The following is a 24,006-nucleotide window of genomic DNA, read 5'->3' on the forward strand; positions in this document are numbered from 1 at the left end:
CAGTATTGTTCAATATATGCATCAATGACTTAGATGACGGTGTTCCATCTAGGTGTTCCTGCTCCGGCAGGGGGATTGAACTAGATGATCTTTTGAGGTCCCTTCCAATCCCTAACATTCTGTGATTCTGTGATTTCTTTCTGAAATCAAATCTGCAGTCCTTTGTTATGCGGAATAATGTCTCAGAATGTATTAATCACATATATTTGATATTAAAATGACAATATTTTATATTTGATGGAGATAATCAACTCTTTATTCTCCAATTTTGCTTTTCTCTGAGCCAATTATCAGTTATGCCTGGCTAGTCTGTCAAGAGAGAACTTTATGTCTAAAGTGTACATACTGGGTCCCTAAATTAGATTTTGAAGAGAGATCTCCTGTGATAGGAAAGGTAGTCACTAATTTTTAGTTATAGGGAATGGGAAAGTCATAAAACACTTCTGGAAAGGAGGCAACTGGGTAGTTCAAGAATGCCTGTTCATCTCACCTGTGGCTGCTTAATGGTTCAGTATCATAAAATATAATATAAAATGCAACTGAGGAAGAACTTGATGCATGTGAATCCTTACACTTGCAATTACATTAGCAGAAAGGTGACGTAAGGTTGATTCGATACACAATTTAGCTCTTTAGCGTGATAAATTCCATGAAGCTACTTTTCAAATGTCATTAAGACAAACTTTGTTCCAATTTTAAATTACTGGTAGATATTCTACTACTCTTCCAGTGTTATGCATTTAAACCACATAGAAGACCAGTAAAAAGTATTTTTGTCGCCCATTGTGTCAATAATACACTGACCATTTAAATAACAGGATAAAGTGACTTTTCTTTAGATCACGTTGTGCAGAGGTAGATTTCAATTTGTGCAACTGATTATCTAGAGGTGATTTATTTGCATGTTTCATAGGTCTCTTGTTTGTACAGAAAAGGAGTCATAATAAAAAAGCAGAGTAAAATAGTATATGTCCAGATTCCATAAATGTTTATAAGTCTGTCAGTGAATGATCATGCAAACTGATGGCACTTTTCTCTAGGGAAGAATCTGTTACCTGTCTAGGAGAAGGTATTGTTTTCATTGTGTTTATTTCCTTAGGTAATTTTGTAAGGAAATAAAAAGGATGAAAAACTTCCTATGGCCTGTCAGCATACTGCAGCTTCTCACATAATTCGGCCAATTTAACATTGTCAAAGGAGTTTTAGCAGTTCTTCTCCTCTGGGATCTGATTTCCAAGGAACCAGACTTCTCTTTTTGTAATTACTTTTTTAAAAAAATGGCAACAACAACAACAAACAAAAACAAACAAAAAAACTAACCAAAAAAACCCAAAAAACATAGGAATTCAATCTAATTTAGCTAAATTAAGTAATCTCAGAAATGTTTGGTGTTCATCCCTGAGAACGCAAGATCATCTCTACTCAAACTCCCTACATAGTCAATGGATAGAAGAAAATGTCTTTAAGACTTGAAGAAAGTGAATCGGTCCTTCTAACTTAGGCACTTCTATCCTATTAACTGTATAAAGAATGCAGACATCTCCAGAGGGTGATTCAATCTCCTTGAATTAAGCACCTACCTCTCGCACTTCTAATAGGAAATGGCAAAAGGATACTTCAGCATAATAGCCTACAGGTTGGAAGAGTCACCCTGACATGAGAGACAGGAGCTCTTAAGCTTGCAGGCCTGGTACCATCTGCCTCAGCCCTGGCCAGAGGATGTCCAGAGACAGAGCAGGGCTGAGGCTCTGCTCCCCCTCCGGAGACTCTTTTCTTTGCCATCCATTGAGCAATATGAAAAATTCATACGTATGTCATTTAGCAGGAGACAGGGCTCTCATCCAGGCTTTCATCCGGTACGAGTATTGCTGAAGTGCAGCAGATACATACTTATTTCATTCATCCTGAGTACTGTATGTCCCATCTGATGGGTGGGTACTCTTGGTATTACCTGCTGTCACCCAACTGGACTTAGATATTTCACTTCCTATACTACATCACAGCTTTTTTTTTTGTAGCTTTTTTAACCCAACTCAGTTTGCTAATCTCATGAACAATGCAATCCCCCAAATAGTTGCTCTAGCACAACTAAAAGTCTGGCAACATAGAGTGGATACACAGGCAGGAAGAGAGAAATCAGCACAAACTTCTGCAGCCAATTTTACCATGAAAGAGAAAGATCAGCAAAAACAGGCCTCATATTGGTGTCTTCAACTGAGCAACTGGGGATTTTCCACATTTGTGAATGTTGTAGTCAGATAAGCCTTATTTACCGTTCTTTTCCCTTATTTTGTCTTCTTAGATCTTCTTTTGCAATCCAAAAAACTAAAAACTAAAACTTTTAAGAGCTAATAGGAATATCTCTCAGGTTTTGAGATCAAACTGAAGTCCATGCTTTTTGAGTTGCTCTCACATCGGAGTTCTTCACCTTTTCGGAGTGCTGAGGTTTCTTAATTTGTGGTGTAATTCTTACTGCAAAACTAGCCCACAATGCTTTGGGGAAGCCAGGTTGGTGCATTTTTTTTTCTCTTCTTTATGAGCAATGGACTCGATCATTGCCAAATAAAGGGTGTAAATAAAAATATTTGGTTTTTTTCTTTTCCTATTTGCCTTCCCATTCATTGTGACTGCTGCTCTCCCTTCTCAGATGCAGATTGGAGACAAAAAAAATAATATCCTTTTTATTGTGTGGGGAAAATACAAGTTTTACTGGACATTTCTAGATAGGTATTTGCTTAATATTTCTTCACTGGAATACCGGCCTATAGCTGCTGTGTGGATTTAGAACTCCTACTAGTGTCCATTGTATTGTTTTTCTATTCAGAAAGAAGAAAATATTAATTTTCTCATATGTGGTACTTACATTTTTAGGAAAATTTTGGACTTTATTGGAAAAATGTCCACTGAATTGTGAATATCATTTCAATTAAGATCATTAATGAAGAAAGGTACCGCCAAAAAAAAAACCTGATATTCAGACACTTGTTTTACTGTTTCAGATTCCCTTTTTCTGTACTAATGTTATTAGTCACTTCCATGAAGTATTGTGAGATGTTGCAAAAATTTTTCTCCTTGTGAGTTTTCCTGAGATACTCCAGATAGCTGCAAAGAAAATCTTGAGGTTTATTATTGTAAGACAAGTCATAGAAATGCAAATGCAACTAAGAATCAAATCTTCAAGGACATTAGCTTTATAATTATTAAATATTACATATGCGAACAATTACTACATAGATGTTTGGGCTTTCAGCAGTGAGCAGTGTCATTCAACTGTACATATTTTTATGCAATGCACTTGTTAGAGGAAATTAATACATTATTTTTACCATTTGTTTTGTTCTTTGTCAGACAGAAAAGCACAAGCTACTCATAAGCATCCATATAGTGTGTGCATCTTGTTTAAATGTTTGCTTCATTTTGTAACAGTATTTTTGTAACAGTAATTTTAAATGGATTTCTCTTTTACAACATAAGTAGGGTGTTTCACAAGAAGAAATATGTTCCTAGGCTGACACAACCCCTGTGGAGTTGTGGAGCTAAATTTTCTTTTTCAGTTCCTCTTTAAATAATTGATAAATTATAGTATGTATGTATGTTTAACATCAGAATTATTTCCTTTTGCATCAGATTAATATAAGTGGATCTTGATATTGCTGTATAAACAAAATCTATAAATTTTAAAATATATAGCAAAAAAAAATCTAAAAGACTTAAACAGATTATTTTTGAAGTTATTTGCCTAACAAGATAGTCAGTATGCCTTTTCTGACAATTTAGCAAAGTATGCTTACACCTTAATTAAGCTAGCTACTCTTGTTGCAGTGGTATGGAGTGGTATGGCACATTCATTTACCAAACAGTAACCATAAATAGCATTTGCATCTCAAAATCTAATGAGCAGAAGTCAGGAAAATATAGTACACAATTTGAATTAAAAAATAATGGTCCCTAGGTCTGGATAGCAATTAAAACTCTCTGAGTCTTGCAGATAGTTCTACCAGGAAATTAGGTTCCCATTTATATAGCTGAATAGGTTGCAGGCCAAACCTAGCTTAAAGCAGTTATAACTATCTGATCTCTATTTAGTCTTCTAATCCAAAACCCACTTCCTATTACCTTTGTCAGTTCATAGAACAAATCACAGCTTATGCATTTTATGCCTACATTTTTTTTTTAAACCCTAAAGACAGACTCACAGAAACTTCCCACATGCTCCTGGTTTTAATGCCATTAATTCTTTACAATGGAGTGACTTAGAAGGCAATTTGCATCTTGACAAAGTCATCAGCAAATCATAAAAAAAATGTCTTGCCACATTACTGGTCTGTGTAGCTGCACTGGCCATGGTTTTTTTAATCTAATCAGAACTACAACTCTGAGGCATGGGTTTGTTTTGTTGTTTTTTGGGTTGGTTGGATTTTTTGTGCGTTTGAATAGACAAGAAACTTTTAGCTCTAGACACATTAAAATTTCAGCTTAAAAAAAATAATCTTACATTTTTGCATTTTGGTATCTTCTATCCCAAGCATTAACAAGAGAAGTTAATACTAATAATGGGATTATTTTCAACACTGCCACTCTTTTTATCAGTCTGTCATCAGGTTCTTAGAAGGTTATCTCAGTAGTATTTCCTGTAGTGCCCAGTGGGGTCTACCAATACAGTGTTATTGTTACTAAAGAACTTGTTTTACATTTTCATGTATGAATACCTGTAAAATCAAAAATCAATAGATAGCTGTATATTCTGTAGTATGTCTACTCTACTAACACACTGGAAAGAAAAAAAAGTGCAAGAAGAGACATGACTAAATGATAAACTCTTCATGAACCTAAAACAGAGGAAAGAAATAGCAGAGTAGAATTTCTTACTAAGAGTGGACTCAGGAATCACAGAATCACAGAATGTTAGGGGTTGGAAGGGACCTCAAAAGATCATCTAGTCCAATCCCCCTGCCAGAGCAGGAACACCTAGATGAGGCTACTCAGGAAGGCATCCAGGTGGGTTTTGAATGTCTCCAGAGAAGGAGACTCCACAGCCTCCCTAGGCAGCCTGTTCCAGTACTTTGTTACCCTCACTCAGAAGAAGTGTCTTCTCAAATTTAAGTGGAACCTCTTGTGTTCCAGCTTGAACCCATTACCCCTTGTCCTATCATTGGTTGTCACCGAGAAGAGCTTGGCTCCATCCTCGTGACACTCACCCTTTATATATTTATAAACATTAATGAGGTCAGCCCTCAGTCTCCTCTTCTCCAAAGTAAAGAGACCCAGCTCCCTCAGCCTCTCCTCATAAGGGAGATGTTCCGTTCCCCTAATCATCTTTGTTGCCCTGCGCTGGACTCTCTCCAGCAGTTCCCTGTCCTTCTTGAACTGAGGGGCCCAGAACTGGACACACTAGGAAGTATTGTATGATTATATAGAACCAGAAAGGTGGTAGGACTAGATGAGATTTCCTCAGCTGGGATGCAGTAAGGATAAAAATAAGTAGTTTTGACATACACCAGTGATAAGAGAGGCCAAGGAAAGGATTGTCACACTGCATATTGAAGAGAAAATCGTTGGTAGATAATGACAAGAAAGTCAAAGTATTGAATGTTCTTTTGGATCAGAATTTACTGAAAAGGTTGTTTGTAAACAGATGATTGTCACCATTTGTCTGACAGAATCTTGAATAGTGTCAGAACACATCGGAGACCAGACAGGAGACTAGTTATACATTAATGAGAAGAGTTTTAAATATACACATTCTTTATAATTCCAACTATGTGCGAATTACATTATCCATAAGCGACAAAAGATTGTACTTCTGTTCTAAATCCATTTGCTGAGTACAGAAATTTTCTAGATTAAATAAATAACAATAAAGTAGAAATTATAATTTTTGTGTGGCTTAGAACACCCAATGAATAGAGTTTCAGAGGAAAAACTGTCTTTATTTAGCTATGACCTCGTCTCATTACTATGTTTTCAGTCATGACCAGCTCAAAACTAAATATTTTGCAAATTATATTGCATGTCTTAGTACCCACTGAATTACTGCTAAGAACAGTTAGTACTCATAGTGAAAGAGTAATTCTATATTTGATATAGGAATTACTGCCTTCATCTTTGGTTTTTTTTTTTCTTCTTGGGCTTTGAGCTTATGCTCTTACAGCAGCCTATACTTTATGAATAGGCATGATATTATTCAGATATTTAATTACTTTGTTCAGTTCTAAATTCTCCAATTAACACACCATTTTGATATATATTACAGTTTTAAGTGTTATTTAATAATATTAAGTTTATACATCTAGTTCCCACATTGTGACAATATACAACAATGTAACCACATACAATTTTATTCATTATACATCATCTGGTTTTTGTTACAGCTTGACATAATGCATTTCACTTGTAAATTATAGCTTTTGTGTTCTTCTATTCATGCCACTGTCTTCATGGTTCATTATACCTCTGCTGAATATTTTGTTTCCTGATTTTACTTTTAACTATAGTGCTCTGGTAATTTTCTGACCATGCCTTTTTCTTTCAGGAAAGATGTCTATGACTGAAAGCTAATATTTCACTAGAGTAACAAAAGAAGGTGTTGTAGAAAAAGTAATAATTTGTTTAATTTACTAAAATAATTTAAGTGTTGTAAGGATGATTCTTTTTTTAATATCTTTTTTATTGTGGAAAGTTAACATCTTGATATCTTGAAAAGATGAAATGCTATTATTTGCACTTATTAACTGATGACACCATGTTTTCCTTTAGACTATGAGAACTATTGATATAGAAAAAATCTATACTTCTGACTAAACAATCTCTTTTATTGCTGAAATGCAATTAGGTAGTGAGTTGCTGTTCTGAAATTTATTGACACACTTCCAATGACATCATTTTCAAAGGTGATAACCCAGTGTAATGCAGAAAAATTCAAAAAAGTTCATCATTTTCTCATAGGCAAGTCTGAAATGCACATTAAAGCGAAAGTCCTTTAAATTTACTTGTAGTATCCTCAGTGTTTGTCTTAGTCATTCTTAACGTGAAGAAATTGGTAATTCTGTTGATTCTTAATTATTCAAAACTCTTCCTGTTAAGGATTACAAGGTCATATCCATGGCAAGAAAAATAAACCATGTCTTACTACTATGTCAATTTAACATTATTGTTGTCAAAATTGATATAGTCCTCCAATATGGTTCAATATTTGACACACTTCTTCTTTAAAAAAAAAAAAAAAAAAAATCTCAGCTTGAGAATTAATTAGTTTCTGCAAAAAATTATACCCCTACCCTTTTTGATACTTTGACATGTTCTCCCACTTGTCCTGCCATTCAGCCATGGTCCCACAGGTACACAGCTCTTTACACTCATATGTGGCCATATCGCTCAGTATTTGATCACTCCTTTTCAGAAATACCAGAAGGTACTTGAGAAAACCCATATTTGTGAGGACTTCTGCTTGGTATTTTATAAGGAATTCTCAGTTATGAGGTGAATTGAAGAGAAGTAAAAGGAACGGCATTCTTTAGAAGAGAACTAAATTCAAGACTTTTCAAGCTAATAGTTCAGCAGCTTGTTAAGAGAAAGTACCTTAAAGAGAGTCTGATCTTTTGTATTTAGGGCTATGCAGAAGCATTACTGCAAAAGAGTTTCTCATTGGAAACCAACTCAGATTATAACAGAATACAGTGCTAGAGTGAATCTGTGACTAATGTGAATGCAGAGTGCAGGAGGGACCAGAAGTATTTTAGAAAATACAAGGACATGACCTTTAAATATAAAAGTACTACAAAGAAACTATGTAGCGTTTCAAGTGAAATTTAAAATGATTAGTTATACAGATGAATGGTGATCTTTCAGCAGAAACAAGTACTGAAAAAAGGTTTTTATATGTATCGCACAGTGACATATGATTTTTTTTGGTATCAAATTTAACAATTGTTTTAATGCCTAGCTCAATATCCTGTGAACCTAATGTCTCAACAGCTATTTCATATTATGTCAACCAAATTATTTAAGTAATGTAATACTAGGTGATTTTTTTAGCTTTTTCACAAGCAGTTTGTTATCTGGTGCTGTCAGCCAAATTGTCTCATAAATATTGCTGTTCTTCCTGAGACCTCCAAGAGAATAAAAGTGTGCAATTCTTTCAGACAGAAAAAGTGAAATGTAACACAATACAACAAAGAGTAGGTGTTCCTGTTATTTTATTTTTATTCCACTCAAACTAAAGTAAACAAACGTGGGTTGGTAGTGGGATAGTGGAAGATGTAATAACCTGTAAAATGACATAAAGCCTCTTTAGCTTCATTGCCCCAGGTAAATGTATTTGTCTATGCCACTGGCAACTGCCCAATTTATTGAACTTTGCCAGCAGCAATTCATTTAGACCAATATGCTATGGTATAAGTATTAAATGTGTTTTAAAAATTACTAGCTACATTTCTACAGGGCATGAGGTTCTGTTAAGAGTGTTGTCTCGTGTTATATATAATTGTGTAAAATTCCCTATTTATTCTGCCAGTTTACTACCCTCTTTGTCTTATTAAATGCCAGAGTGTGAACTACAAATGTTGTTATCTCTACCAAAGTGAGGAGTCCTGAATTAATGCAAACCTTGGCAAACTGTGAACTCTTCATGGGCAAGGTCAGAATCCTCTGCTGATAGACTGAGAGTGTAGGAACAAAATAGATTTAGCTTCAGTCTTCAACAAGCTGCCTCTCGTTCTGTTTCAGCCAAGGCAAAAAGGCAAGGAGCCATGTGACTGAGTGAAGAAGCAACTCAAAAACTGTAAATAGGACTTTCAGGGGGAAGGAAAATGAGGAAAGAAATAAGCTTCAACAAGTCAACTATATACAGAGCAAACTGATGATGAGAATATAAATTCAGTCATAAGGTATTTTTCTTCCAGCACATGCTAATCGTGCAAGTGGAAACTTTAGATGGGAACCAAAATTAATAGATGTCTCAGTCTAAATATTCAACTGAATTTATAGGAGTTACCGTTTGCAGTTCTCATCCTAAAGAAGGCTGTGGAGGGAGAAGGATGCCTCAGTTGGAGCATATCTACTAGAGAAATCTCTGAAGAAGGAGGTAGAGAAATTACATGAGAAAGCCATTAAACTGAGTGGAATCTGGAATCAGAGGGTGTGGATGATTGGCAACAAGACAGGAAGATTCGCAATAGCACCTACTGTGAATGAGGAAAACCTGGCTAACAAGAGGTTTCTGTTCACAGGTCTTCTTCGTAGGGAAATGGTCCCTTCTCAGGCCACGATGCATTGTTTCAAGTGTAATGACAGAGTGGAGAAAAAATTAAATTAAAACCTAGCAGGCTGGAAAAGCTGTGAGATTAATGATCACCCCTCCCATGAGGAAGAGCTGTATTGGTCATGAGTGAGTCACTCCTGTGTGTGATGAAAAATTTGATCTGGACCTAACATTGTGAGAAGCCTTCTGTCTTGCAGGAGCTTAAAACTGAAGGATGCTGCCAAAGCTACCTGGCGAAATGACAGTTAATTGGGACTGCTCACTCATGCAGGCATGACCGATTTCGCTGTGACTCTAAGCATATCAAAAGTGACTGTGAGACTCTTGGAGGAAGTCTGAGGGGGTCAGAGCTGTTGTAATGTGCTGGTCATTCCTCTGGGACATGCAGGAAAAATGTGTCCTACACTGCCCCTATGGAGAAGGAGCATCACCAAAGAGGGCTTTGGCTTCTTTTACAATAGCATGAACTTGCAAGGAAATGCAGGGTGAAATGTAACTGCTTACCCTGAAGAAAAGAATAATGTTAGAAAAGCTACACAAAGAGCAGGCAGCTTCTTCTTTGTTTCTGTGAGGGATTACATGAGAAATAATGGGCTTAAACTGCAGCCAGAAAGAGTGTTTTGACATAAGGAAAAATTCCAATGCTAAGCAGAGCTGTACTTGCTGATAGACTGACTCACTGAGAGTGCCATCATGGCAGGACTGTACAAATGGGTTGGGTAGACAGCTTTGATCTATTGAGTTACTTTTCATTCATGAGTTTCTATTATTTTGTATTATCATAGAATGAATGTATGCATACTTGGAACTGCATTCAGAAATACTAGGATAAGACAAAATATGGCTACTGTTAGACTAAAGTTTTTCCTCCATTTCTTTGGTATTCTGTGAAAACTTCTGAAAGGCAATACTATATACTAGATATTAGATTGTCTGAACGTTATGTTGTAATGAAATTGTAAGTGAAAAGTAAAATAGAAATTGGACTTATCTACATTATTTAATTTCCTTGAGAAATCAGAAAGTATGAAATATGATTTTTTTAAACCAGAGGAGATGTATAAATCAATTTTTAGCAACTCAATAATCTGATTTCTGCTGGAAGAATGACATAAGTTTGGTTGTTCTGCAGTAGTAAGTGGTGGACGGGGGGGCTAAGAGCCGCAGACCTGTTAATCAACCAAACCAGATAATCAGCCATCTGATTGAGTATTTGCATCTAGATAATTATTCCCTTTGAAACCCATTCTTATTAAATACTAGCCTGATCAGATCAAGTGCTGTGTCACTCTAACACTAGGTACATACAGTACGTATTCGTTTTTAGATTTGATTTTTCCTTCATGACTTTAACTCCCTTATTAGCTGCTATGAATTACCAAAATTATGACATAAATACTTTCAAAGTGATAAAAACACCCAGCCTTTTTTTTTCTATCTGCATATTGTCGTCTTCGTCATCATCCAAGTTTCATAACAAGCACAAGTATTATTTAAATGACATTAAATAAATGATATGTTTGTGTAATACATTTACCCTTGTAAACTATGTATCAGCTTTGAAAAATATTATTCCACTTCCAAAAAAAATGTGACTAAATCAATCACATTTCTTAATCATTTCTAGCACAACTTGTTTAATAAGCGTATTTTCCTCTTCCACAGTTAGTATATCCAAGCATTTCTCATGGGTGTTTGTACAGACAGATGTATATTACTGACATGATTTTGTGAAGGAGGGTGAACCAGGGTTTTCTTCACTCTGCTCTTCAAAATTTAGATATTTTCTTTGCCTTAACCTAGTTATTTTGGAAAGTTCAGATATCTTGAAGCTCCAGGCTGTTGATGTTTTGATCTAGTAATGCGTTGAGAATGTAACTGCTTCTTTTGCATTTTGTCATCTACTAACCCAGTCATTATGACCCAATACTCCTAACATATTCAGAACTTTAGGTGTTATTTTGCCGTATTCTCAGTCAAACTAAACTTAAGTATAATAACTCAAGCATACTATTTTAGCTCGTGCAGTGAAGTCTGGAGTTTAGGATCTCACAATAAGTTAATGATAGTCTCTGGAAGCAAATCGTAGATTTATAGTGCCAAGCATTATCTTCCAACTATTAAACTTGTTTCTCTGTTGTATCTTGCTTTTAGCAGTGAGAGTTTTGAAAGTTTTACATTTCTTTTATTTATTTTTTAATGTAAGTTCTAATCACTGTTGTGTAGAGCAAGTATATAGCAACATATAAGTAAAGTATTACTGAGAAATAGGGTGGAATTAAAAAAAAAAAAAAAAACCAACACAAAAAAACCAAAGGAACAACTTCCATGAATGTTGAGAATTCAGTGAAAAATTAAAAAAAAAATGTCTTCTGGAGGCCTCTGAGTGCTTCTACAGTCTAGTATTTCCAGCTATGGAAATATATATATAAGGTTTATATTTGAAGTATTTTGAATACAAGTGACTTAGAATTAATAATTAAAAAAATAATAATAGCTAGGGGAATCTGGAATGGTTATGTTTCATATGGAAGTCTTTGATATCTTCAAAGGAAGACTGGATTGATAGTTTCCAGGTATACCATATCTTTATTCAAGAATCTATGTATTTTTTTCTTAACAAGAAGTAAAATGGATTTAAATGTCTATGAAGTATTCAGATGCAAAGTGTTTTTCTTTGGTGGATAGTAAAATTGTTTTAAATTGCAAATGAGAGAGGTACTCAAGAGCAATCTATTTCACTGTTTTGTGAACAGATGTTTTACTGATGATTACCTACACCAGCTTTTTTACTCTTAGTGTGATCGATACTGCAGTAATCATACTCCAACGAGAAATCACTATTATGATATACACCACAATTACCCAATTGCATTTCATTATCTGAAGCAATGCTTCTTATATCTCCTTCTGGGTCATTTTTTTTTAATATATATATTTTTTCAATTCTTATTGTCCACAGTCTTTCTAGTGAATCTTCAGTAGAGAGTCATGTTTCTTACTTTCAGATGGGACCATAATAGCTTTTTCAGGCACTGGCTTTCAGTTGTTACCATTTCCTCTTTAATAATATGCATGTTCCTGCTGGTATTTTGATTATGGAGATTCACTGTTGTGAAACTGTGTTGTTTGTAACACAAGTATCTTCTTTAAAGAAACACAATAACAATATTATCATTAAGATAATATCCAAACATAGGAACAGGTGTTAAATATTGCAGATTTAAATGAGGTAATTCCTCTATTAAGTGAACTTTTTTTTTTTTTTTTTTTTTTAAATTAGAAGTAATTGGGGTCCTACTGTTGGAACATCATAGCTGCGTGAACACTAGGTTTTGTGCTTTTGTTCTTAGGGCTCCCACTATATTTTCATGTAATATGTAGAAATTTGGTATTTGTTTCTAATATCCACCTGTTACTTCTGCGCTGGTAGTGTTCAATGCATCACTGAATCCTTGTGAGTGAGAAAGTAAATGAAAGATTTTTGATGACGTGCAGATTTGCAACCATAGTTCAAATGGCCATTTGTCCTTCAATAGTGCTTTTACATGTCATACACTGAAAATAACTCTGAATACACAAATCTTTTATTTCCATACACCATTTCAAGACCTCTGTTAGGAATGATTTCTGTTCAAATGATTTGTTTTTTGGGGGAGCATTCCTGCATCTTACTAGACATCCTTTCTTGTCAAATATCTGCATATATGGGAGCTCACCAAAGCATACATGCTCTCTGTATACTTTGTACAACTGGCTAATACAAAGGAAATAGGTACAAGAATTTAAAAAGAAACTTGTGAAATTATAGGACTGCTTTTCAGATGAGACCTCAAATCATCTCAGGCCTTTCTTCCTCTAATTATATGTAGGATTCAAAGGAAAACTTTTAGTTTCCAGATGTATTAAGAAGATCCATGAAAACTTTAAGTGATAATATTGAACCGGAACAAACATCTATCTAGTCCTGTGCCTGAAGATAGCTAAAGTTTTTTCCCTTTGTGTTTCCAACCAGCTGCTACTTTGGGACTTCTTCAGTCAGCTGACAAGAGACTTCCTGGATTATGCCTACTGTGTCTTACTTGTCTATAATTTTTAGAAGCATTTGATCTCTTTTTGTATTTTTTTTTTTACTTCTAAGAGAGGTTTTATAGCATTTATTATATAAGTTGAAACATTATAATCTTGTTTCTCACTTTTGTTCTCATCTAGAAACCATAGTGAGAATTATTCATTCTACAGGGATCTATAGGAACCGGCTCTAAAGTGGAAGTCGCGTTTATGTTTATGCATCATTCAGTATTGTTTAAACCCTCTCCTCTATATAAATGTTCATATATTCTGGTTTTCCCCTTTCGTACTTCAAGTAACTTAATGCTGAGTTCATTCAGGCTGAGTGCATTTGCAGTCCGTTGCATTTAGTTCTCAGAGTACGTATGAAAATACTTGGATTCCCTGCTTTTTTCAATCACGGATGTTCTTGAATAGCAAAATTTCATGACCTTACCACAATTTACCTATCATATTGAGCAAACAAAAGCCTAACAAGGACAGAAAATAAGACTTACCAACTAATAATTCCAAATGTTAGTTAGTTACTCTTTCTTACTCATCCATTAACAAATTATTATCACAGCCTGGATTTACGTTTTTTCAAAAGTGCTCCAAATTGCAATGGTCTTGCTACCTGTTTGCAATCACTTCTTATCCCAATAGCATGAACAGTGTTGTTACTTTAATACATGAGATAAAGTTAAGAACTGTTTAATTAATTTACATTCTTTTTAAGATATTATATTCCACTTAGCTGTTAATGAATGTAAATCAGCAGTTATGTAATGCAACCAAATGAAGAAGAAGGCTACACAGAGTCTAAATTCTTTGGGGAAATCCAGATATATGGCCAGCATAAATTAAAATAATAAAGGGGGGTTTTTTAATTGGAAAATTCCTGATAAGAAAGGAGACCTGCAACATTAGATATCTACAGTCTGCAACAAAATGATAGGTCAAATCATATGTGAAAGTGTGGGAGAATCTTATCTACTGTTTAAGTCAACAAAATACTGAGCGGGAGCTAGTGCTCATTCATTCCAACTGTTGCCCTTCAGCCTTGGCTGTTCCTGTAGCTATTCTGATGGAATGGTCTCCATCAAGTACTCTGTCCTGACAACTAACACCTACTATACTATTGATTCTTGCAGAGGACCAGTTGTGATACCTGAAACACTGTCATTAATCGTCTTTCCCAGTATCACGTTAGAACTGTCAGCCTCTCATTTGCAATACAGTTTTTCAGGAAATAGGCAAGCATGGGACACACAGAGTTTTTAATTATGTGATTGCTTCTATTTAAATTTTTAAGAATTGGAAAAACCTGGAATCAGTGTCCATATCTCTAGATCATACTGCCCTTGAGGGTTCTTAGGGTAGTATGTGCTCATTGAAAGGCACATTTCCTCATCATCTCATGAGGATCCTGTGATTACATTGGAATAGTAAATTTCATTAAAATAAATACGTAAAAAAGGTCAAACAAACCCCTAATTAATAGTGGGTTTGAGATTACACTTTAAAATCCTCTTATGGAAATTGAAAATAGTTATTGTAGTGATATTTGCTCAAAGAAGGTCTGAAATAGTAGCTCTCAGAGGAGTGAACAATTCAGTTTCAACTGAATGTGAAAGTTTAAAAGTCATTTTTTGTGAGATTAATCAGCTGCATTCCAGCAGAGAACAACAACAATAGGGTACAATTCACACAAAAAGGTAATAGTATGGAGCAGTATTCTTCTGGATTACTGCTTCTCCATCATGAATACAGTTAAATTATTATTTTTTTTTAAATTGCAATTATTCTGCACACCTGAAGCCAAAGCCTGCTCATCTGCTCACACTCCTGAGTGATGTGTTCCATGTTCTTATTTTTTTTCTTCTGTAGAGCAGACACAGTCATGACCGTGAAAAGTATCCATCTGTGATGGCAACATCTAGTGCAGAAAACTAGCTGAATTTGGCCGTGGTGCATTCTTCTCTTCATATAATCTCTATAATATCACTTTATATAATCTCCCTGTACAACATTCTTCATGGCTATGATGTCCTAACATATTTGGCTAGCTGAATTTTTGGAACATATCTAGTCGTAAATATTTGTACCCTTACCACAATCAATTATGTTTCAAACCATTCTTCTATGATAGCTTCTGCTAAACTCTGTTCTTCCATTATTGCTCTCTGATCAGCCTTACTTTTGACCCCTTCTTCCTCCTTCCAAATCCCAAAGTACTTTCTCTATGGCATTCTTGGATATTTTTTTTCCTAATCGGCATTCACAGAAGCTGAACCAAAATACAATTTCACCCCTCAGCATCTGTTTTTTGAACATGAAATATTATAGAAGCAGGTAGCTCTTGCTAGCTTCAATTTGGCTTTCATAAAGCTTCCTGTATCTTTGCCTTCAGAGCAGAATTTGTTTACTAGCTTCTTCTTTTGTCTCCCTTTGTTTCACTCCTGATTTTTTATTGCTCTGGAGAAATGCATCTTTCTAAAGAATGTTCACACAGTGGCTGCCTTTCTTTCTTAATGTAGTATCTGCCAGGGTGTTTTATTTTAAAATATTATGTTCATATGTGTTTGCAGTGTATCATACTGGTGTCCTCTGATGAAAACAAATTTTATTCATTTGAATCAGTTACATAATGTTCTGTGTTGTGATTGTGCTTAATAAATAATAGTATTACAGTGAGTTCAGTAATGTTATGGAAGACTGAAGGAACATTTCTCATTTAGATAATGTATCAAATAACAGAAGATTTTTTTTTTCCTCTTTTCACTTGTAAAAAATGTTTATATTTAGATTTTTATTCTTAAGGGTTGGTAGATCTGGATCATCTGTAGATTAAATTTTACCCAGTGTATTTAGTAATATGCCAGGAAAAAAAGTGTTGGCTGCTGTTTTTCTTTCCGTATTCTCAAAACTGTATCTCATAATCTCAAAGATCAGTGACTTCTGCTGCCTAACTGTAGAATTCTTTTGTTTTTTATGTAACATCCAATATTTATGCATATGAATGATAAATATTTAGGGTATTTCTAAAACTAATCACGCTTAACAATTTTTAGTTCCAGGTAGAACTGAACACCTATAATGCAGCTTGCAAACTATAGCAAAATTAAAAATCATGCCTTTCAAGAAATCATCACCATATTACCAGAAAGATAAACATGACTGTTTTAGTTCATCAAAGTAACAACAATGCAATGTAGGAGCTTAGACTGTACTTTAAAATATCAGATGGAAATTTGTGAATGAGAAAATGTTTAGAATGTGCATTTACATTTCCTAGGAACATTTTAAAGTACACCACTCCCCTAATGTACTTTATTTCTGTTTAAAAAAAATCTCTGTATATGAAGTAAACAAAAATGCTACTCATTTACCCATAGCTATGAAAACAATTGTGAAAAGTAAACATAAGAGAGCAAAAAATAAATTCTAGGTACTATGTATCATGAATGCACATGGTAGTTTTTTCTAGGTTTGCTCAAAAACTTTCAGGGCTTATGCTTAAAATAAAAAATAATATTTTTCTTCTACTAATGGCAGGAATGGGTATGATCCACACTCAGTTCTCCTTGTATTGGACACTTTTGTGTTAGAAAGCTGGCAATGTTTATTTAGATGGAGTCAGTCATCTATAGGATTAAATACAAACTCCTCCTGAATGAGGGATCTCAGACTGTTTTTCTCTTTACTTTTTACCTAGGGATATTGGTGAATGTTTTAAGACAAAATTACTTGAACAATTATCAAAATTGATATTGCACACTTGATTTTGTACCTAGAACACAAGGGGAGAGTAAGGAATATTTCAAAGGCTATTCCAGATCAATTTTCCAGGCTATTGCAGCCCAATTTTCCATCAGTCTCCAAGGAAAGGAATTTTGTTATTGGTGGATGACAATAACTTGGTCTGAATTACTTATATTGTTAAATTCTTTAAGGTATAGCTTCCAATCAGAAAGAAAGCAAAAGACGTGGAGTTGTAGAATTCAGAAAAAAAATTGCATGTATTCTCCTTTCCTGTATTCTGAACAGCAGAATAAACCACACAGTAGCCACAGAAATATCCCAGTATTCATGCGAGCTTGTCAAAGATTAGAGTCTCTTTACTGCAGGGGATTTTCTCTTTTTTTTCATACATATAATTTTGAAGGGAGGTGTGATATATGTTTCTAAAATGTAATGTTTGATTTTTTTTTCTTCTAGTGACTGAGTATTAATCTATTTCTTTATTCATTTTTATAGATTAAAAAAATCAACAGGAATTTTCCCGTAAACCAGCAGGTAAGAAATAGAAAAATTGGAGTTGTTTAATTTATAATTCTCATTTCAACTGTGTTTAATTTTGTAGTAGCTGTGCATTATTCTAGCTCAAGAATTCTTGGTAGATTTTCTTTAGAGAATACCTTGCTGCCTTGAAATACATTTTATTTTTTTTCTAAAGTCAAAGGTAACTGGAATTTTTGGTCAAAGTAAGATCATGCCTAATATAGTCAAATTAACCTAAGTCTAATGCATATATATACACACACAAAAGTTTTCTTCAGATTGCATCTTACCCATTTTATTATGAAAGGGTGAATGGGATTGGTACGCTTTACAGAATCAGTCAGTATTCATCAAAGTTCTTCTAAAACTGTAAAAATATGTGAATTTTATTGTGCAAATGAAAGCATAGAAAACCTTGTCCAAGATTCTGGAGAAGGCCAGTAGCAAAATTTGGAACAAGGTGAATCATCTGACTGTCTTCATCTATTGGCAGTCCCATATTACTGGAAGACATTTCAATGCCTTTTAAAAAGGGACTACAATTCCTTGAATAGAGAGAGTTTCTTGCAAAATACATCATGAGCATAATTACTACTCTCCTCTAGAGCTGTGTATCAGGTGACTGGATCCATGGGACAAAGGGGTAGAGCTGTGTGTCTTGAGAAATCTGTTCTTTCCACTTTTTTCTTTTTTTCTTTCTTTTTTTTTTTTTTTAAAAAAACCAAGCAAACCTGCAGACGGCTCAAAGTTAAAGGCTAAAATTCTGAGGTTCTGTTTGCTAGAGACCATAGTAGCAGCCGCACCTTCCTGAAGGAATCAGCATATATTTTAGAAAAATGTGTAAACAAAGTATGAATAAAAATATTCAGGCTACATTGTAAAATAATCAAAGATTTATTTGGAATAAAGTCTGTTCCGATACTACGGTAATGACATTAATCATTCTGTGATATAGCACAACAGTTGAAAATGTGACCATTTTGTGGTGAGTTACTTATCACAGAGTACACCTAGTAAATTAAAACAGTTAATTAAAGTGTGCATCTGTTGTACGTCACAGCTATTATCTATAACGTGGATTTCTTTTAAATAAACTTGTAATATGGGAAACAGAGAAATATGATTCATCAGAAGGAACGAATTACTTCCTTGTGGTAGATAAATATGTATAGAACTGAACTGTAAACTTGACTTCAGAAGACAGATTTGAGGAATAAAAGTGCTTTCACCTCCCTTATGCCACATCTTCATCCAGTCAACATATTTCTCAATTCCCTGTCTCTGGTCCAACTTTATTCGTATGGAATTATTAATATGGAATTGTGCTAAGTGTAACTCGCAAGGGAGGGGGTATTATAATTTTGTTCACTACTTTCTTCATGAGAAGGTCCAAAAATCACAATAAATGTATTACAATAATAATAACAAATAGTAACTATACGGGTATATATAAATAAAGTTAGAATAAATAAAACATAAAAAAAGTTTGGTACATTTTTATTTGCCCTTGATTCTCAGTTCTTTGTCTGCACTATAGTTACTCAGATTTGTTGTTAATTTTGTCTCACTCGCCTCCTGAAGTCACAGAAAGGAAGTGATTTGTCACTTCAGCAACTGAAGGAAACAGTTGCATTTGGGCATTTTCAGAACAGTTTCTATAACATCAGTTGCTGGCAGTGGCAAGGAAATGCTCCTGTCTCAAAAGAAGGAAGGACAAAATGTCCAGTAAATAAAAATTAGTAAACTAGATACATTTTCATAGATACATATTTACTTTGAACTTATATCTTTGTTTTTTATTACTGTAAAAAAGACAACAAAAATACATATAACAGTTATAATGTCCCACCATGCTGACATATTAATTCAGTGATCTCTGCTGTTGTGGAACTCCTGGCATGTGCAGTCAGTAAGGCATTTTTCTCTTCACTAGAATTCCAACGGAAAGCAAAAAAAATAACTTTCTCAGCTTGAATAGCTTGTTGGTCATGTTATCTGTTAGGGCAGCCTTCAGTTAATTTGTTCTTCTCTCATCAACATCAGTCACTATATTCTGACAGAATCACCATGGACCATTTCAAGAAAGTCAGCCAAAAGATCAAACTGAAAAAAGAGAGGCCAATTTGATGGGCAGTGAGACTGATAAGATTTCAATGCCCATCAAACACTGGAAAAGAAAAAGCTTTGTTGATCTGTGGCTATTTTGAAGTTTTGGGGAACATTAATTTCAAAAACAGATTCCTTTTTTGGGTTTACCTTATGTAAAGAGAGTTGTGGTTCTTTATTGTAGAAGGAGCTAGGAAATATAACATAATTTAAATTAAATAAGCTATTTTTGACAAGAATCAGAAAAGACTACACAGACGTAAGGTTAATTTCTGTCTTCTGATATTCAGCAGACATTAACATGATATGCAAGGAAGGAGCAGGCCTTTTCACTTGTTACATTAACACATAATTTTTTATCTGAATATTAAATTATCATCTTGACTACTTTTGTCATCTTGACATTTATTTTAATAAAATGCATTTTGGTATAAGAGGTTGAATAGCTAGTTTTAACTTGTTTCTGCAAGCACATCATGAACTTGAACTCTGAAACTGACCTGACTGCGATTTTACTTCTAGATTTTTTCATACAATATATTTTACCTAAAATGATTAATCCAAGCTACAAGCCTGTTAGCTGTTTAGGATGGAAATACCACTATGTCGTATTGTATATCCTATGCATCTTGTTCAATGAAAAGCAGTAATAAGACAAACTCTGAGAGTTTCTAAGCAGCTATAATGAATGTTTTAAAGTCACTTTATGTAAAAACATCTATTGTCTAAGAATTGACTAAGTACTATCTTTAATCAATACAGGTGGAAAAGATTTGAAAGATCTTGTGGCTTTTCAGTTCACCCTCAGTGAACAAAATTTCTACAGTATATTTTACATTTCTTCCCTGTATATCTAAAATATTTGTGATAAATACCAATACATTTCAGTATTTAATGTTTTCTCTCAAATATCATCCTTTTGCTAAATATTCAGTTCCTAAGGGGATTAATATGTTTCTCACACTTAAATATTACTAGCATGTAAAATGCATATGAAGGTTTTGATTTTATACTTTTGTCTTCCTAAGCAAACCTTTTGATAGAATTTTCCCTTAACAGTGACAACATTGCAAGGTAATCTTTCAACTGCTGTCTTCATCAAGACAAACAAGGCGAATCAAGACAAACAGACAAAACACCTTAATTTCACTTAACGAATGCCCATGTTTTTGGTTTTTTGTTTGTTTGGTTGGTTGGTTTTTGTTTTGTGAGAACTAGCAGTGCAATTCAAGGTTATTTTCCCTTACAATTTTTGTATATATATGTGCATATGCATATATATAAAAATCAAATTCATATGTATATGTGTATCTGTATATATATGTAGATCTTAATCAGATGTTAAAGGTAAAAGGGGAAAGGCAGTTGTCAAACCAGAGTAAAGGCACCAATCCAATTATAATTATTTTATGAATATGTTCATGATTTAGAGAAGAAAATATCAGCAAAGACAGATCCATTAGTATTACAATGTGGAAATGAACCAACATGGGTGTAGAAGCTACTGTAACACTGACATTGTTATCAAAATGTCTCAATCTCTGCAATAAGGTCAAAAAGAGGAGAGGAGAGGAGAGGAGAGGAGAGGAGAGGAGAGGAGAGGGGAGGGGAGGGGAGGGGAGGGGAGGGGAGGAGAGGAGAGGAGAGGAGAGGTGGGGAGGGGAGGGGAGGGGAGGGGAGAGGAGGGGAGGGGAGGGGAAGGGAGGGGAGGAAAGGGGAGGGGAGGAAAGGGGAGAGGAGGGGAGCAGAGCGGAGCGGAGAGGAGAGGGATTAAAAAGACTCGATTACACATAGCATAGCAGCTTTCCTTTAAGGCAGTAATAGAGAAAGCAGGTTTGCCTGAGAAATTATTAGAAAGATAAGATGTATTTATTGGAAATTAGAAGTTCAAAGGTGATGGGTATTGATAAAGTGATAATTATACAGACAGCATAAGGCAATAATAAGTTCTGAGAATGGTGTTCATATGTGTAATGGTGGAAGGAAGATGATGCAAAAAGTGATGGAAGAAGACCACACAGACAAAATCTTGTTGAAGAAGATTGTGGGAGAAGAGGGAAATTAAAGTTCCCCTTGTCTGAGCTGACAATGATGAACACTTAAAAGTTGTAAAAAATAGAAAATTAGCAACATCTTTGAATCAAGTTTGTTTTGTTGTGTTGTGGTTTTGTTTGTTTGTTTGTTGTTGTTTGTTTGTTTGTTTTAAATGTTAGTACTATATACATAAGTTACATATATTGCCATCATAGGGAAAATTTCCATAAATCTAAGGAAAAATTATTTAGACCTCATAGCAGAGAGGCACGAAGAACAGAATATTTCAAGGTTTCAGCCAGAGGCTTCTCTGTTTGATGAGCCAAGATGGGAAACACAAGCATGTTCCTTTTTCTTGGAGCTCGTCACTGCTGTTCAGCTGTTACACTGAGTGCAGCAAATGTCAGTTCCTGCGAGCACCATCATTAGGCAAGTGAGTTCTGAAAGGTGCCATTGACACCCCCGCTAACCCTTGCCAAATGACAGGAAAATGCACCCTACCTCAAAAAAGTGTGGTGGTGTGTTGAGGACAAGCACTGCCCATTCCCTTTCAATTCCTGATCTTTACATTAGCCTACATGAATTTGTGCCTATGCAGAGCTCAACTGCAAATCAACTTGATAGCAACTAGAGGAATCAGCATCAAATAGTTTTTCTTCGAAAATCTTCAGATCCTTCTCAGGGTGGGAAGCCAAATGTATGGCCTCCAGCTACTGGAGATTTTACTACACATTTTAACTCTTATTTGCCATTTGGGTTTTATTGGGATTTAGCTGATTGCCATGCCAGGAAGATGAATTGGTTACATCTGATTTAGGCATGCAGTGGAATTCAAGGTTTAGATCTAAATCTTAGTATAGCCTTCAGTTCACCTCTTCCTATCCCTACATATACAAGTAAATACAATGTCTATTAAATTCCAGTCAGGAAAGTCATAACTTTTTGATTGCACTTTTAACTTATTTTACTCAACAAGCTAGTGGCCAGGGAGCTGATTTTCTGTTTTATTGGATTATGGTTATGTTCACATACTTGTTCTCAAATGCAATAAATAGCCTCTTGCTTCTCTACTACACAGACAAAAGTCAAGTCTCAAGATTTCGCATGAAACAGAGATTAAAATGTCTTGGCAAAGCAGTGTATTTAAAAGTTTCTTTTCCCCTACTGTACATTTAATCTCGACTAAGACGAATTCAGAGGCTATAACCTTCCACCTTTCATCAATGCTGAGTTCACAAAAAATTATAGTTGGGAAGATTTCTACAACCCTTTAAGATGGACACTATCTCTCTTTTATCCACATGCAGCATGAGCATTTTTGAAAGATTTGTCTTGCCTCTACAGAAGACAAGATATTCTTATTAAAAAATTTTCATTTTCATTTTGAAGAATCACTTTAGAATTTTCCTGCATTTGTGGGAAAAGAATTGGTAGCTGTCCTGTTCCGAGTTAACAGTTTATAATGAGAATGTGTATGAGAATGACTCAATGTTTCCATCTCCACAACTGTGTTTAATTCAGTTTTAAAACAACATTGTGGCATGATGAACTGATGCCACACTAAGGCAAGAACCTGGGGTACAATTTTTCGACTGAGATTGGAATCTTAAGTGCTGTGGACAGCACTTAAGAATGCGAATTGCATTGCTCAGGTGGTCCGATAAGACATCTGTTCTAGTCATAAACATCTGTATGAAAGAAAATACACTTTTTTTTTGTTGTAGAATAATAACCTTTAAGATGACTTTGCTATTGTATTAACATTTTTAAAGTGGAATGATTAAACACTGTTCTACTGAAATGTGACATGTCCTCAAAGAAAAGCAAGTCATCACTCTAGAAGCACATTAAGGTCAGTGTTTTTGCTCCCTCATCCTAGGTGTATATAGTTTTCTTCTTTTATTATTATTATTTTTTCTTCCAGATTTTACATGACTGTTGAATTAATTATTTTTCAATATACCAGTACCATAGTTCCTCAGAGTAGCCATTCTGCAGCTCTTGACTGACAGTTATTGAACTTTCAGGTCCTAGGTACATCTGCTCTATTACCATCTGTTGTCACAGTAAGGACTTGATCAGGTTTATTTTGAAGGAAACTCTCTCAAATGAAGCTTCTATTGTTAAATGTTTATTGAAACACACAGAGGGAGCTGAGTTCTTGCTGTTAAATTAAGCAGAAGTGCACGATAGGGTGTAAATAATGCTGTGCTAATTCCTTTCATTGTATTGTCAGCCATCTATGGCACTTGGCATGGATTATTGCTTCATAA

At 34.7% G+C, this 24,006-nt stretch overlaps 1 protein-coding gene across 1 annotated transcript in view; it reads left to right on the forward strand.

Moving 5' to 3' along the window:
• The window catches only part of SNTG1 (syntrophin gamma 1), a 329,768-nt gene that overhangs the window by 250,864 nt on the left and 54,898 nt on the right, over positions 1-24,006 (forward strand). Inside the window, exon 12 of the mRNA XM_065629093.1 lies at positions 17,570-17,608. Within this exon, the coding sequence (XP_065485165.1) occupies positions 17,570-17,608 (39 nt within the window). The remainder of the gene's footprint in view (positions 1-17,569; positions 17,609-24,006) is intronic.

This window comes from Caloenas nicobarica, chromosome 2, assembly GCF_036013445.1.
Source record: "Caloenas nicobarica isolate bCalNic1 chromosome 2, bCalNic1.hap1, whole genome shotgun sequence".
NCBI lineage: Eukaryota > Metazoa > Chordata > Aves > Columbiformes > Columbidae > Caloenas > Caloenas nicobarica.